General features: G+C 50.3%; 1 protein-coding gene and 1 long non-coding RNA gene across 3 annotated transcripts in view; one reads left to right on the top strand and one right to left on the bottom strand.

Annotated features, from left to right (window-relative positions):
- Positions 1 to 1,037: 1,037 nt before the first annotated feature.
- On the top strand, positions 1,038 to 5,010 carry Fev (FEV transcription factor, ETS family member). Of its 2 annotated transcripts, none has more exons than XM_017320802.1 (3): positions 1,038 to 1,352; positions 1,998 to 2,104; positions 3,849 to 5,010. In XM_017320802.1, the coding sequence occupies exon 3, from the start codon at positions 4,007 to 4,009 to the stop codon at positions 4,433 to 4,435; it is 429 nt and encodes a 142-aa protein (XP_017176291.1). In that variant the 5' UTR covers positions 1,038 to 1,352; positions 1,998 to 2,104; positions 3,849 to 4,006; the 3' UTR covers positions 4,436 to 5,010. The 2 variants fall into 2 exon arrangements, with proteins under 2 accessions (XP_017176291.1, NP_694751.1); NM_153111.2 differs by having other exon boundaries at positions 1,103 to 1,352; positions 2,030 to 2,104; positions 3,849 to 5,002.
- Positions 5,011 to 6,557: 1,547 nt separating this feature from the next.
- Positions 6,558 to 15,089, bottom strand: part of Gm16582 (predicted gene 16582) — a 29,059-nt gene continuing 20,527 nt past the window's right edge. Inside the window, exon 4 of the long non-coding RNA NR_151618.1 lies at positions 6,558 to 8,146. This is a non-coding gene — a long non-coding RNA (predicted gene 16582). The remainder of the gene's footprint in view (positions 8,147 to 15,089) is intronic.

The following is a 15,089-nucleotide window of genomic DNA, read 5'->3' as shown; positions in this document are numbered from 1 at the left end:
CTGGGAAGTCTGACAGGCACCCAGATACCCTGGTCTACTTGAAAGCCACATCATGGATTAGGAAGGGCAGTTGTACAAGACACAACTCTATTGTGATCTTGGTAACTCTGCAGTGTGATTCAGCCCTAAGGAGCACGGGAGTGTTTGTGATAATGGGGAAGGATGATAGAGAAATTGTTGTGGTGAGAAGTGGAGAGATGAATAGGAATCTACAGGAAAAACACAGCTTGTATTCAGCATATATTGGCTGTGAGACTGGCAATCTGTGTATAAGAATTGAGCAGGTTAAAAAAGAAAGTAAAATAAGAAGGAAAGGAAGAGAGGAGACAGGACAAGAAAAACAGCAGGCACAAAGCAGTAAGGAGACCTAGAAAGAAGGTGAGGAGAATAAAGAAGAGGGCAATTCAGAAGTTGCCAGGGGAGATGCCCCAGCGTCCTGCCTGAGGCCCGGGGCCAGACGAGACAGGAAACCAGGAAATCGAGGAGGGGATGGGTCTCTAGGGACCTAAAGAGAGTAGGAAAAAAGGAGGGAGAAGGCACGGGGGTGGGCAAAGATAAAGGGAGCCACGGCAGCGCGGTAGCGCGGCTGGGAGCGCAGCGACAGGCGAGAGGGAGGGAAGCGGAAATTTAAAAGTGAAGATGCAGATAAGGCAGCCTGGAGACGGGGACCCGGGTAGGGGGAGGAAAGGGGCGGAGAGCAGGCAGTGAGAGAGGGGAGGGAGATGGCTAGAAAGAGGGCTCTGGGGAAGGGACTTGAGGCTGTGGCTTCAGGGGTCCAAATTGGGGCCAGCATTCCCGCCCCACCGATGTTTGCTGAGAGTCGGGGAGGTAGAAAAAGACGCACGTACACACACACACTCCTGGCCCCTTCTGAGCTCTGAACAGGAGCCCATCCCCCGCGTGTCTCCTGGGCTGCGGGGCGCGGGGGGCTGCTGGGTGCGCTTGGCTGAGGCGCAGCGCGTTGGAGACTTTATTGCGATGGGAAGATAAGAGGGGCGGGGGCGGGGTCTGGGGGGCCGAGGCGGCCGCACTTTAATTAAAACGGAAATTGCGGCCCCTGCCCGCGCGGGGCCGGAGGGTTGCAAGCGGCCTTGTAGCTGGGAGCATCGCTCCAGGACCCCCTCCCTCCCCGCCACACCCTGGCTGCCCGCTCCTGCCAGGCCTTGCCGGACCCGGCGGCGTCTACTCTTCCCTGTCACCCACAGTCGCCACGGGCGGGGATCGGCACCCCAAGCGCAAAGCTGACGTGCCCCCCCCCCGTGCCATCCCCCCATCTCCCACCGCCCAGTCCCCGGCAGCGATGAGACAGAGCGGCACCTCCCAGCCCCTGCTGATCAACATGTACCTGCCAGGTACCAGGGACCAGCCGGGGGCTGGAGGCACCAAGACCCTGGGCGGGAAGTCTAGGTCAGGGCGTGGGGCAAGTTCGGTGGACCAAAGGAAGGGGACGCTTCCAGTGAGTTGCTTTGTGAGTGTGTGAGAGGGACTGCTGGTTGCAGTTTGGGGCATTCGGGGAACCTGCAAGGTAGACAGCCAGCTTCGGGGTTTCGATGTGGGTCTAGAAGACACGCAGATTCAGGATCGTAGGAGGTTGAAAGCAGGGGTCTCTGGCGCGGTGGACTCCCGGCTCCAGCCTTGCCCGAAGGTTGTGATCCGCTGGGCGTCGCCCCTGAGCCCTCAAGGGTCCTCACCTTGGTCCTCCAAGCGCTCTCACCGGCCGAGACTTCCAAGCACCCTTTTTCCTCTTTACAAGGAAGGGGCTCCGCTCGCTCAGACTCGGCTAGCGCGATCCCCTCTGGGTTTTATAAGGCTTCAGCCGGCCCCTTTGGAAAGCGGATTTCCTTTTTCCTGGACGCGTTTCCTGACTTGGGCGCTACGGAGGGGCTCTGCGCCGGCTCGCGTCGCAGCCTAGCTTGGGGAGGAGGAGCTGGTGTCCCGGACCCCCCAGAACACTGCAGCCCCGGGCCCTTTCGGTCAAACCCTCAACTTCCGCCTAGGGTCTGCTTGACTGTTTTCTTCTGCGCCGCAGATCCCGTCGGAGATGGTCTTTTTAAGGAAGGGAAGAGCCCGAGCTGGGGGCCGCTGAGCCCCGCGGTACAGAAAGGTGAGCCGGCTGGTGCAACGGGTTGATGCAGACGACTGTAGTAGATGGGGCAAGGGTTTGAACCACAGCCACTAGACAGAGGGACAGAGCGGCGTGCACCCCGCGTTATGGATAATATAAGGCTGTGGTCAAATTGTACAGAGGCCTTAACGTGTCCATTTTCTGAGCCCCGGTCTGGTGCTAGGTTTTCGGGACAGGTCAGGTCTTGTCCTCCAGTCCTTTTTCTGTCAAGTATGGTTTTTCCAAGCTTTCGTGCCCTGGCCTTTGGAATCCTTTTTTTTTTTTTTTTTTTTTTTTGGGGGGGGGTAGGTTGTTTGGAATAAACTCGTAGTACTTCCTGGCAAGGGGGACCCAGTAATTACTCTCCAGCCACCCTAGGCCTAAACCCTAGCCTGTGCTTCCCGGTACCCCTGCCGAACTTGCTGACTGTAAGCCACGCCAGCCCTAGCCATTGTGTTTGATACCTAGGTTTGCTGCAGTAGATGGCCAGCCTGTTTGGTGGCTGGCATTTCAATTCTTTCCCATAGCTCCTGCCCCAGCCAGTACCCTTAATCTCATAAGAAGGCAGAAAAGATGAGACAGGCAACTGCTCTTCTCTCCCAGAAAGAGGGAACCGTATCACTTAACAGGGACGGGGACCAAGTCTCTATTGTTGCTCCGGCTTGGTCTCAGATGCACCTTTTAGGCCAAAGCTTCCCAGGATCTGATCTAAACCGAAATCCTGGCTCCAGAAATTGGGGTGAAAACTATGGGGGAAAGGAAGCTTTAGGGTTCTGAGTCAGTGATACTGAATAGGGAGGAGGTGAGTCTGTTTTATTCTAGAGAGGAATGCGGGGGGGGGGGGCAGTTTGTCTGCTTAAGGCTTCAAAACAGGAAAGTGTGAGTTCTGGGTCACTCACCCCCCTACACACACACACCCCTTGCCTGCATATGACACTTGGCCACTATCAGTTACCCTGAGATCTGTAGGAAAACCAGCCAGGAATCCAGCACAATCCTTTTGCAATCCTACCTCTTTCTTCGGGATTGCCCACCACCACCCTCCCCGGCAGAGTTCTGGCATCTTCCACTGCAGCACAGAGATCAGCGCACCTGGAGGTGGGGAGGATGGGAGCCTCTGAGAGTTGGTCTCTTTTCTCAGTACACGGAGCTTCTCTCTGTTCTTCTTGTCTGGCATATAGTGCTTCTTCAAGCTGGGCCTGTTTTACTGTATGCCTTTGGGTGGTAGGGACTGTTTACTGCTCGTATAGGTGGGGCCAAGGACCTTCATCTACGTGCATAACTGACCATTCTGTCTGGATCTCTGGACAGGACCTCAGCTGGTTGGGCAGTTCAACCTCCTGCACCCGGCTGGCTTGTACCGCACCGCTGTGCAGTCTTTGCCTTAAATAAAGGAGACTGGTCAGGGGGGTAGGAGGGTCTGGTGTCTGGTCCTTACCTAGGAAAAGCCCAGCTCCGCCACCGCTTCTCCACAGAAGAGACAAGGTTTCTCCACATGCAAACAACCACAAAACAATGTGCCCCAGGTCCTTCAAAATGAAAGCCTTTTCCGTTGTACTCTGCTGGTCTACACTGGTTGACTAGCTGCTTTCTGCTACACACAAGGACGCAGCCAGACGTTCCCTTACCCTCTCCGAAGTGGGTTGCTACTGGTTTGGATTGTTTTCTTGCTTCCCCTCCACCCCCACCCCTCCCTAGTTCCAACCTGCCCCAGTCCGTGGCTAACTGCTCCCGTTCCCCACAGGCAGCGGGCAGATCCAGTTGTGGCAGTTTCTCCTGGAGCTGCTGGCAGATCGCGCGAACGCCGGTTGCATCGCGTGGGAGGGCGGCCACGGCGAGTTCAAGCTCACCGACCCGGACGAGGTGGCGCGGCGCTGGGGCGAGCGCAAGAGCAAGCCTAACATGAACTACGACAAGCTAAGTCGCGCGCTGCGCTACTACTACGACAAAAACATCATGAGCAAGGTGCACGGCAAGCGCTACGCCTACCGCTTTGACTTCCAGGGCCTGGCGCAGGCTTGCCAGCCACCACCCGCGCACGCCCACGCCGCTGCGGCCGCCGCCGCCGCCGCTGCGGCCGCCCAGGACGGCGCCCTCTACAAGCTCCCGGCCGGCCTGGCCCCGCTGCCCTTCCCGGGCCTATCCAAACTCAACTTGATGGCAGCTTCGGCGGGCGTTGCGCCCGCTGGTTTCTCCTACTGGCCTGGCCCGAACGCCACCGCCGCTGCCGCCGCCACCGCCGCGCTCTACCCCACCCCGGGCTTGCAGCCCCCTCCCGGGCCCTTCGGCGCAGTGGCGGCAGCTTCGCACTTGGGGGGTCATTATCACTAGACGGGGACGGCCGGGTACAGCGGGGCCTCTCTCACATGGCCCAGTGACCAATCCCATCCTCATCCTCGGAGGAGCCCCGAAGCTTTCCCCGACGTTCCTTTAACACAGATTTCATTGCAGCAGCCGCGCCCAGCCCAGGGAAGAAAGGATGGGAAACCCCCGAGGTCTTCCTTGAACATCAGGCTTCCAGGCCCCGTTATCTTCGCCCCAGGAAGGGTGCATGGGCTCCCACTTTAATTTTTCTCTTCCAAGTCTCCAGATTCTGGAACTCCCGTGTCTTTTTCTTTTCTCACTTGCACCCCTGCACCTCGTTATGACCCCTATTTTTCTGGGATTTTCTTGGTCCTCATTTTCTGACTCTCTCCCACAACCCACTCCAAAAGGTAGTACCTCAAGGCTTCTCGCACTCCCCTATTTCCTCGGGATATGAGAAGCCTCGATAAACATCTCTGCCGTTCCCCATCCCTATATCAACACTCTGGCTTCCCTTTCTCCCATATCACACTCTGGCCCAAGGACCCCAGCCTGTATATATCCCTTTCAGCCCCATTAAAGCTCCCAAGCGCCCTACTGCCTCCTCTGTCCGTTCATTGCTGCACCAGGGCCCCTTCAGGGAGAGTAGAAGGTTAAAGGCTCAGGCAGGCAGAGCAAAAGGCCTCCAAGTGTGAGGGCAAGCAAGCGTGGGGTGGCCTGGAGTGAGGAGGACCCAGTGGGTGAGATCCTGAGAGGGTGCCTCTCTCACCCTCACCCCATCCCATTTCACTCCAACTTTCAATCCAACAAGTACTCGCCTTCCTCCATCTCGCCATTCTGCCATCTCCTCGCAGCATCGCATCCAACAACCCGTGACCTTTTCCTCCATTCCATCCGAAACTTCTTGCATCAGCCACTCTCCATTTTATCCTAATTTAATACTTTTCCCCGCCTCCACTCCCTGCTTCGTGCCATTCTCCCAAGACCACCTCTCACTTTCCTTCACAAATCTCCTGCTGGCTCCCAGTAGCTATGGCTCTGATCCTCCCTGTTAGATAGATGCCTCTGCTCTTTAAAGGCTTTCTCGGACTGCGTTTGGCGACTGGTCCACTCTTTTCCCGCTAGTGGTGCGCGCCCTCTGCTGGTCCGAGAGAGGATAGGCCGGTCTATGGCTAAATCTAGGGAAGATTTGATGGAAGGCCATTAGGTGCTTTACCTACTAAGACAAAAGGACCAGGGCCGGGTTGCCTCCACATTTCCTTTGCGCTTCAGAGTGAGGGGTAAAAGGAGGGACCCAGACCTTTCATCCTGAATCCAGCCTTGTGAGGTCTGGGAAGTGGGTCAAGTGATCTTTCTGAGGCGTCAGGGCTCACCATTCAGAGGCACTTGTAATCCTTATCTCTGTTTTCTTTTCTAAAAACCTGCTGTCTGGGAAGCGACCTTAGATGTCTCCCCTCATAAGAAAACTTTCAGGGGCTGGTGAGATGGCTCAGTGGGTAAGAGCACCCGACTGCTCTTCCGAAGGTCCAGAGTTCAAATCCCAGCAACCACATGGTGGCTCACAACCATCCGTAACGAGATCTGACTCCCTCTTCTGGAGTGTCTGAAGACAGCTACAGTGTACTTACATATAATAAATAAATCTTTAAAAAAAAAAAGAAAAAAAAAAGAAAACTTTCAGGAGGATAGTTGTAGGTATTTCCAGAACAAAGTCATTTGTGGGAGAATGCCTTGATATCTTGGTCCTCTGTCAGGCAAGCAGGAGATTTCCGTGTCCTTGGCAGAATGGAGAAATGAAGGTGGAAGCCTGGGTAGTTAGAGTTTGGAGTGAGTGTGGGTGAGCATCCTTTCCCAGATCGCCTATGAACCACCCAGGCCCAGTGTTATTCACTCACTAACTCCTCCTCTCCCCTTCCCCTTCCCCTTCCCCTTCCCCTTCCCCTTCCTCCTCCTCCTCCTCCTCCTCCTCCTCCTCCTCCTCCTCCTCCTTCTGGTTTCTAAATATTACACACTGTAGGGAACCCAGTCAGGCATGGTGGTACACACCTGTGATCTTAACACTGAGAACTAAGAAGCAGGGGGAGCCAGACTCCGAGGTCAACTTGGGCGAAAAGCAAGACCCTGCCTCAAGAAACAAAACAAACAAACAAAAACTTGAAAAGCCTCCATCAGATATTTGTTAGATAGAAGGTGTGGTGAGGCTGGGAGCAGGGAGAGAAATCACTGTGCCTCATGCACGGGCTTTACTTGTTCCCTCTGTCTAATGACCTTCTTTTTTTCGATGCCATTTTATTTGTTTTTGTTTTATGACATAGAGTTTTTCTGTGTAGCTTTGCCTGTCCTAGAACTAGCTCTGATATCAGGCTGACCTTAAACTCACCTGCCTCTACCTCCTGAGTACTAGGGCTAAAGGCATGCACCATCACCCACTGCATTTTCTATGACACTTTTTCTTTAAAGATTTATTCATTTTATTTTATGTGTATAAGTGTTTTGCCTTCATGTGTACATGCACACCACACTAGGGCCTGGTGCCTGAAAAGGTCAGGAGAAGGTGCTGGGTTCCCCTGGAACTAGAGTTATGGGTGATTATGAGCTACCATGTGGGTGCAGGTAACTGAAGCCTGGTCCTCTTCAAGAGCAACAAGTGCTTGTAGCTGCTGCACTGCCTCTCCAGCCCCTATCCATGGCATTTAACACTCAGAGCACTCTGCCTTTCAGGCAAAGCTGTGCTCCATGTCATGTCCTCTAGAGCTCTTGAGATGGAGAATGGACCCATATAGTCCAGACAGTGCGTGAGCCAGGGGCAGTCTGGCCTGCTAGAGGCTTAAGCCTTGTAGAGGGCATTGGAGGGACACCATGATTACAGCCCTGTTTACAGAGACAGAGCTCACCAGAGGAGACCAAGGCAGGATGGAGAAATCTGAGCTGCCAAGAATTTCCTGGCAAAGGTTGTGGTCCCGTTCTTAGATATTTTTAATGCATCTTTAAAGATGTATTGATTTTATGTGCACTGTTGCTTTGTCTGCGTGTCTGTGTGAGGGTGTCAGATCCTGAAAGGTCGGATCCTGGAGTTATACACAGTTGTGAGCTGCAATGTGGGTGCTGGGAACTGAACCAGGTCTACTGGAAGAGCAGCAAGTGCTCTTAACCCATCTCCCCAGGCCCCTGTACTTAGATCTTTATATGAAATGAGACAGAACCCAAGTCACAGAAAGGTTGGGGCTAGTAGAGGCTGTGTACAAAGTAGTTGTGTCTTAGAAAACACGTGAAATGCAGGAAAACTGCATTGACAGGGAAATGGCATTTAGGATGAAGAAAGGGATCCACTCTCTGGAGCACGGAATTCCTCCTCCCCCATCCCCAGAATGACATGCTCCGTGTAGGTAAGCACTTCTAGAAGGGCAAAGGGAAGCCACACGGTGTGGTGAACCAGGAATTGAAGAGCAAGAACTCTGGAGAGACAATGGCAATACCTCTGCAGTCTGGGAAATCACCTGGGGTGTGAGAAGTGTCCTCACTTATCCAGAGAACAGTCCCCAGGGAGAGGACCCGCATGAAGATGGTTGAGAACATTGCTGGGCATGTGCTCTGAAGTTGCAGCAGAGCTGATGGTACTCGGAGCTAAGGAAGAACCCCAGGCATGGCACATGTCAAATCCTTTTGGGAATAGTTGAGAGTGGGGAAGGGTAGGCCTGGTGGCTTCTCTAACCTTGGTGTCCTTGAAGTCCCTGTAAGCTGTTGAAGAAGGGATTTCAGTCAGTCATTACATAATAGCTGAAAGATGGTCAGCTAACTGATCTCACTTATGAAATCTCATTTTTATATCCATCCAACTCTGTTGTTTTCTGTTCTTCTATCAGTCTGGGAGATTGATACAGACTGGGAACAGTTACAGTCGTGGCGTGTCAATGAACTTGCCGCGTGATCCTCTGATACATCTCACCTTACAAAAAGTCAGAGGCCAAGCCACGGATCTGCAAAGTGTTCTGTGGAACCTTGGGGGTCACATGGATTCTCTCTCTCTCTCTCTCTCTCTCTCTCTCTCTCTCTCTCAAGCACTTGTTTGAGCTGATCATAGATTAGTCCAGCCTCAGCATCTTAGAAAACTCTGTCACTTTCCCTAGCTCAGCTCATCTCTGGCAGTTCCCCTGCTGCCATGACTATCTTGAGGCCACTGGTTTTTGTTTGTTTGTTTGTTTGTTTTTGTTTTTGTGTTTTTTTGTTCTGTTCTGTTCTGTTCTGTTCTGTTCTGTTCTGTTTTCCGAGACAGGGTTTCTCTGTGCAGCCCTGGCTGTCCTGGAACTCACTCTGTAGACCAGACTGGCCTCGAACTCAGAAATCGACCGGCTTCTGCCTCCCGAGTGATGGAATTAAAGGCATGCTCCACCACGCCCGGTTGAGGCCACTGGTTTTTGTTTGTTTGGTTGGTTGGTTGGTTTTGGTTTTGGTTTTTCCAGACGGGGTTTCTCTGTATAGCCTTGGCTGTCCCGGAACTTACTCTGTAGACCAGGCTGACCTTGAACTCAGAAATCTACCTGTCTCTGTCTCCCAAGTGCTGGGATTAAAGGCGTGCACCACCCAGCTGAGGCCACTGTTATACTCAGGCCCCAATGAAGACATAGTCTCCCATTGCTGGAAGTTGAACCCAGGGCTTCCAGAATGCTAGGAATTCTCTACCACATTCTCAGCCCCAGGAAGATACACTGTAACAACACCCAGCTTCCTGATTATCCAGGCCTTTCTCGACTGACACTCCTTAGTCATGTGGGCTGACCTCACGTTCTTGACCCTCTAAGGGGCATTGTTCTCACTATTGTTTCCAATCTAACCCAGAGGATTCTTTCAATGATTAAAGTTCTGAACCCTTTATTGGTCACCTCATCCACATCACCAGTGACAAGATGGCATGCTTGTGTGCCTTTCATCATGAGTATTCAGCGCAGCATTTACAAAATGTTTCCAAGACATCCCTCCCCTAACGTTAGGGAAGGGAGAAAAGCGACAGCTATAACTTTAACAGCTTGGAGAATACTAGTAATCTAAGGCCCACCACGTTAAACAACCTGGCCAAAACAAAGATGAGGGGCTGTTCTGGAACCTCCGATGACTTCTTCCTTACTCCCAAACACTCTCAATGGCCTTGCTTAGGATCACTCCTGTGCACTGATCCATGTCTTCTCTGATGCTCTGTTTGATTTTGAAGATGTTGTCCAAAGCTCTGAGATCTGAGAGGTACAGAGGACCCGTACCACCTAGAGTGCTTGGGCTGAAAACGCTGTCCCACCAGCCATCTCTTCTGACATAGATACTTCCATACTGGGATGCACATTCCTCAGAGCCTCTGCTCTTCTGGTTCCATGTTTTGTTTTCCTCCAATGACTTTAAAATGCCGTAGGCATTCTGTAGCTTGCCCATGTGAGCTGATTAGATTTCAGTGCCTTGGGGCTGCTGATAGTAGAAATACACCCCTCTCTATGACGAACCTGGCTTGGTATCAGACTCTGCTTCGTGCCGATGTTGTCCGAGTCCTCTGCCCTCTGACCTGATCACACCTTGCTAAGTCACCTCAGTTTTCAGGTGAGGAAACGGAGGCTTGGAAGAATGAAGTGAATGGGCTAACCTGTGGTCCCAGATGAAGTAAATGGGCTAACCTGTGGTCCCAGATGAAGTGAGTGGGCTAACCTGTGGTCCCAGATGAAGTGAATGGGCTAACCTGTGGTCCCAGATGAAGTGAATGGGCTAACCTGTGGTCCCAGATGAAGTGAATGGGCTAACCTGTGGTCCCAGATGAAGTGAGTGGGCTAACCTGTGGTCCCAGATGAAGTGAGTGGGCTAACCTGTGGTCCCAGAGCCAAATTCCTCAACATTCTGCAAGCTCCTCTCATGCTGCTTCTGTCTGGATTGTTTCTTTATGCGAGTGTGTGTTGTGTTAAATGTTTAATCTCAGTCAGGGATTTGTACCTCCGCCCCGCCCCCAGTGATAATTCAGTTCCCAGATAAAAGACACACAAGTTTTGTGTTTATAATAAACCTTTAAAGCACTAGAAGTGGGCAGATATCTACCCTCTATGCTATTCTGTCCACTTCCCAGTCAATAACCTGAAAGTATGACTTATCATGTTCCATCTGGGCCACTCTTAACTCCAATTGGCCAGCCCTCATGGCCATGTTTTCATGACTCACCTACCCCATGGCATCTTCTCTTCTCCCCACTTTCTTCCTCTCCCTCTCTTCTCCCCTCATGGTCCTGCCTCAGACCCCAAGCCTGGGAACCGAAACCCCACCTATCTCTCTTCTGCCCAGCTATAGGCTGATGGCATCTTTATTCAACCAATAGTTTTAAATTAAGGAACAAGATGACATGGCATTGTTTTGTGTACAAGATAATCCTCTCATCCCTGGGACAGCCAGGCTTTGGGGGCCAGTATTTAGCATTACAACACATAACAGACCAAACCTCAACAAGTGTGACCTGCATTTGCCCACTGCAGGTGCAACTTCCCATCACAGCATCTTCCCATCACAGCATCTTCCCATCACAGCATGAGATTAGAAAGGATAAGCCATCAGCTGGTGTCCTCAGCATCACTACTTAGGCTTCCCTGCTGACTGACAGGGAAGAACTGAGCTGTTTGTCAGCTCACTGCCTTCCTCAATCCTCCACTCCACCTGCAGTCCTCCAGCCTGGAGTGGATCACTGTATTTTTGGGATGAGGAAGGGGCGTCTCACTCTATTTCAACCTGATGGCATGTTCTACCTCGTTTTGGTCTGCATGATTTTCCATGATTTCCCCCATCCCAGGATGGTACATTTCATGTATAAAGGAAAGTGGATCAAGGCCCTATTGATGTGACCTTTTCTTTTGATGAGAGCTATCTCTGGGTGGAGACAGTTTTCCATTTCTTATTTTCCTGTTTTACTATTCTTGTTATTTGAAAGTGGTATAATATTGCATCTGAGAGCAAGGGCTGTGGGCTTAGTTTGAGTGCTGATTTTCTCACTTACAAACTATGACTTCAAGCAACTCACGTCTGTGTGCCTCGGCGACCCCATCTGAAAAATGGGCATGAAGAAAGCAGTACATACCTCATAAGTTATTATAAATATGAAATGACCATATAAGTACCTCAGTATGTCTATTAATGCCTTCTATTATTTAAACAAACAAACAAAAACAACACAAAGGCCAGTGAGACGGGATAGTGGGTGTAGGCACCTGTCACCAAGCCTGAACTGAGTTCAATCCCCAAGATCCACATGATGGAAGGAGGGAACTGACTTTCTCAAGTTGTGGTATGACTGTCACACATGGAGGCAAGCATGTACCACTTCTAAATATACATGCACACAAAAGAAGTAAGTAAGAATATAATTAAGTCAACTGCTTGTCTCCTTCCCTCTAGGCTCAATCAGCTGCCTCGAGAAGGAGCTTGAGTGGCCATGCCCACTTCCCCATGGCAGTCTAGACCTGGTCCTAAGACCAAATGGTGAACCCTCTTGATTGGTAATGAAGCACTTGGGTTGGCTTCCTTTCCTCAGGGCATCTTCTAATTTCTCTGAGCCAAGCAGAGAACATACAGTATTTAGACCTACAGGATTTCAGCACAGCTGCGTGACTTTGGGGATGTGTTCCACCACTCTGAGATGTTTTCTGCAGGGTGAATAACACGACTGCTTGATTCCCATTGTTATTGTGTTGTATTAGTCAGGGTTCTCTAGAGTCACAACTAATGGGTAGCCTCTATATAGTAAGGGAATTTGTTGATGACTTACAGTCTGTAGTCCAACTCCCCAACAATGGTCAGCAGCAGCTGTGAATGGAAGTGCAAGAATCTAGCAGTTGCTCAGTCCCACAAGGCATGCAGGCAAAGAAGACAGAGCATAAACCTTCCTTCTTCCAATGTCCTTATGTAGGTCTCCAGCAGAAGGTGTGGCCCAGATTAAAGGTGTGTGCCACCGTACCTGGATCTGGGACTTGCTTTGTCCCAGGCTGACCTTGAACTCAGAGATCTCCCTGTCTTAATCTTCTGGGATTCATAGCCACTAAACCTCAAGATCTCCATGCCAAGATCTAGGTCAGAAACTTGTATCTCCCAGCCTCCAGATTAGGATCACAAGTTAGCCTTCCAATTCTGGATTATAGTTCATTCCAGATAGAGTCAAGTTGACAACCAGGAATAGCCACCACACCTGTGGATGACTACATCAAAGCCAGAGGCCAGTAATGTCCACATTAACAGTGACTCAGATTACCATAACCAATATCCAAAATTGTGTTTGAGTTTTAAAAACCTTCTGTTTTTCTCATTTTGTGGATGAAAACGCTGATGTGCATAAGGGACAAGTAACTTATCTCATGACAAGGAAGGATAGTGCAGTGTCCTAGGTCACCCCGACACCAGGCAATGCTCTTCTGCCTCTGGAGAAGTGTTTCATACACCTAAGACCTCCCAGGGCTGGTGAGATGGCTCAGTGGGTAAGAGCACCCGACTGTTCTTCCGAAGGTCCAGAGTTCAAATCCCAGCAACCACATGGTGGCTCACAACCATCTGTAACAAGATCTGGCGCCCTCTTCTGGAGTGTCTAAAGACAGCTACAGTGTACTTAAATATAATAAATAAATAAATCTTAAAACAAACAAACAAACAAACAAACAAACAAAACCTCCCAGAAGTCAGAATAAGGCTGATACTGAAAACACATGTCCCAGGTACCATTTAAAGATATTTCCTTCTCTTTACCACCAGAACACTCTGGGGTTGGTTCTAGCACCAGCTTTAATTTATAGACAAAGAAAGCCAAGGCACAGATGACAAAGAACTCATTTGGAAGCCCAGCTCTTCCCAGTGGCACGGATGGGGTTCAATTACCATACAATGTTTACTTTGTTCCTGACCCTTGGTTATCAGCACTTTCATGGTAGAGTGAAGATTCTGAGAATCGGAGTTTCTGGAAGTAACAGGCCAAAACGCCCACCCACTGACTGTCCAAGCCCTGAGCAGGTTCCTAATGCCAGCATTCACCCCAAGTTCCACACAGATAGCAAACTGAGGGAAGCATATTGAAAGTCTGCGAGCATTGCATGTCTCTCTGATGACATGATCCAGGAGAGGTGTCCTCATGGGTGCTGCTGCAAACCTCCCCACCTGTTCTTTGGGGATGGTTAAGGTTACTTATTTTTCTGATTGTCATCGACATCATTATAAAATAGTGGTGCCGCTGAGACGCTCCTGTTAACAAAGGGCAGCCTGTGCCTGAACGGTTCACTCAGAGCTCTAGACATTCATTGATCAGTGCAGAAGCAAGACTGAGAAGTCATGCCTTTCCATGCTTACTGTCTAATCCTCTAATTCTGCAGCCCAGCTTTCCCATAAATCAGAGAAGCACTGTATCTATCTATCATCTATCTATCTATCCATCTGTCTATCTCTAGATGTGTATTTCCACTGTTTATTTCTTTTTAAAAAAAAAACTATTTTTTTATTTTTATTTTATGTGTGTTGGTGCTTTGTCTGCACACCACTGGTGTGCTGGGTGCCTGCAGAGTTACAAGCGGTTGTTAGCTGTCACGTGGATGCTGGGAAATGAACATCAAGTGCTCTGTGCTCTTAAAGGTTTAGCCATCTCTCCAGCAACCCCTGCTTTCTTGAGGCTGGAGGAGGAGGAAGTAGCTAAAAGAGGCTAGAAGGCCAGGGAGCACCAGGTTCCTCTTTCTGGATCAGGATGCCAAGTTGCTTAGCAACACAGCAGGAATTGTCAAGGAGGCTCCAGGCAGTACTCTATTTTTTTTTCTCTCTTTATACTGCAACATAAAGTGATCTGGGAGGTGTAGAATGGGAAGGTAAATGGAGAAAGTGTAGAAGGGTCTCAGGATGGGGTGGTAAGTAAGAGCTGGGATGCACACGCATCTGTAATTATTTTCCCAACCCACCTCCAACTAGTTCCATGTGGTTCTCTCCCTTTGACATAGCCCCTATCCTATATAGGATCTGTGTTATACATGTCATCTGTACAATGGCCACATCTGTGGTGGGCACTTGAGGACTAGAGCCAGGGTCGCCTTGTGTGATCTACAGTGTATAAAGCATACCTACTTACATGATTTCATCTAACATTTGCGACAGTGCATTTTTTATTATGTTGCATTGTATTTTACTTAGCAGATGTATGTGTCCATGTGTTCATATGTGAGTTTACATGCGTGGGTGCAGTCACATATGCACTCCACAACATATGGTGGTCAGAGGACCACCTCTGGTATCAGTCCTTACCTTCTACCCTATTGAATATGGGTCTTTCTGAAATGGAAGTTTCTGGTTTCTTTAGAAACTCAGCTCTGTCGTATGATGTCTTTCTGGGGCAGACAGAGGGAAGGATGTTTTGCTGAAGCAGAAATGTGAGAGAGTGTGTGATGTTCAGAAAAGATAAAAATCTGATTCCATGGACAATGGGAGGGGGCTCTGGCATTGGCGTCCCTTGCTCTGTTTCGCTAGTCTTCTCTGAGGACACTCTTGCATTGATTTGCCTTATATCTCATTGCTGATCTTTGGTTGTCGTGACTTCATAGAGAGTAACTTGCCAAAGAATTCTAATATTCTGGTGGCTTCTTGATGCCTCCTCGGACTCAGGCCGCTTGGTGGAGCCTTGTGTTTTCTTCCGGATGGAACTGCCATCGTT

This window comes from Mus musculus, chromosome 1 (genome assembly GCF_000001635.26).
Source record: "Mus musculus strain C57BL/6J chromosome 1, GRCm38.p6 C57BL/6J".
Taxonomy (NCBI): domain Eukaryota; kingdom Metazoa; phylum Chordata; class Mammalia; order Rodentia; family Muridae; genus Mus; species Mus musculus.
This window is presented reverse-complemented; position numbering and strand designations above follow the sequence as displayed.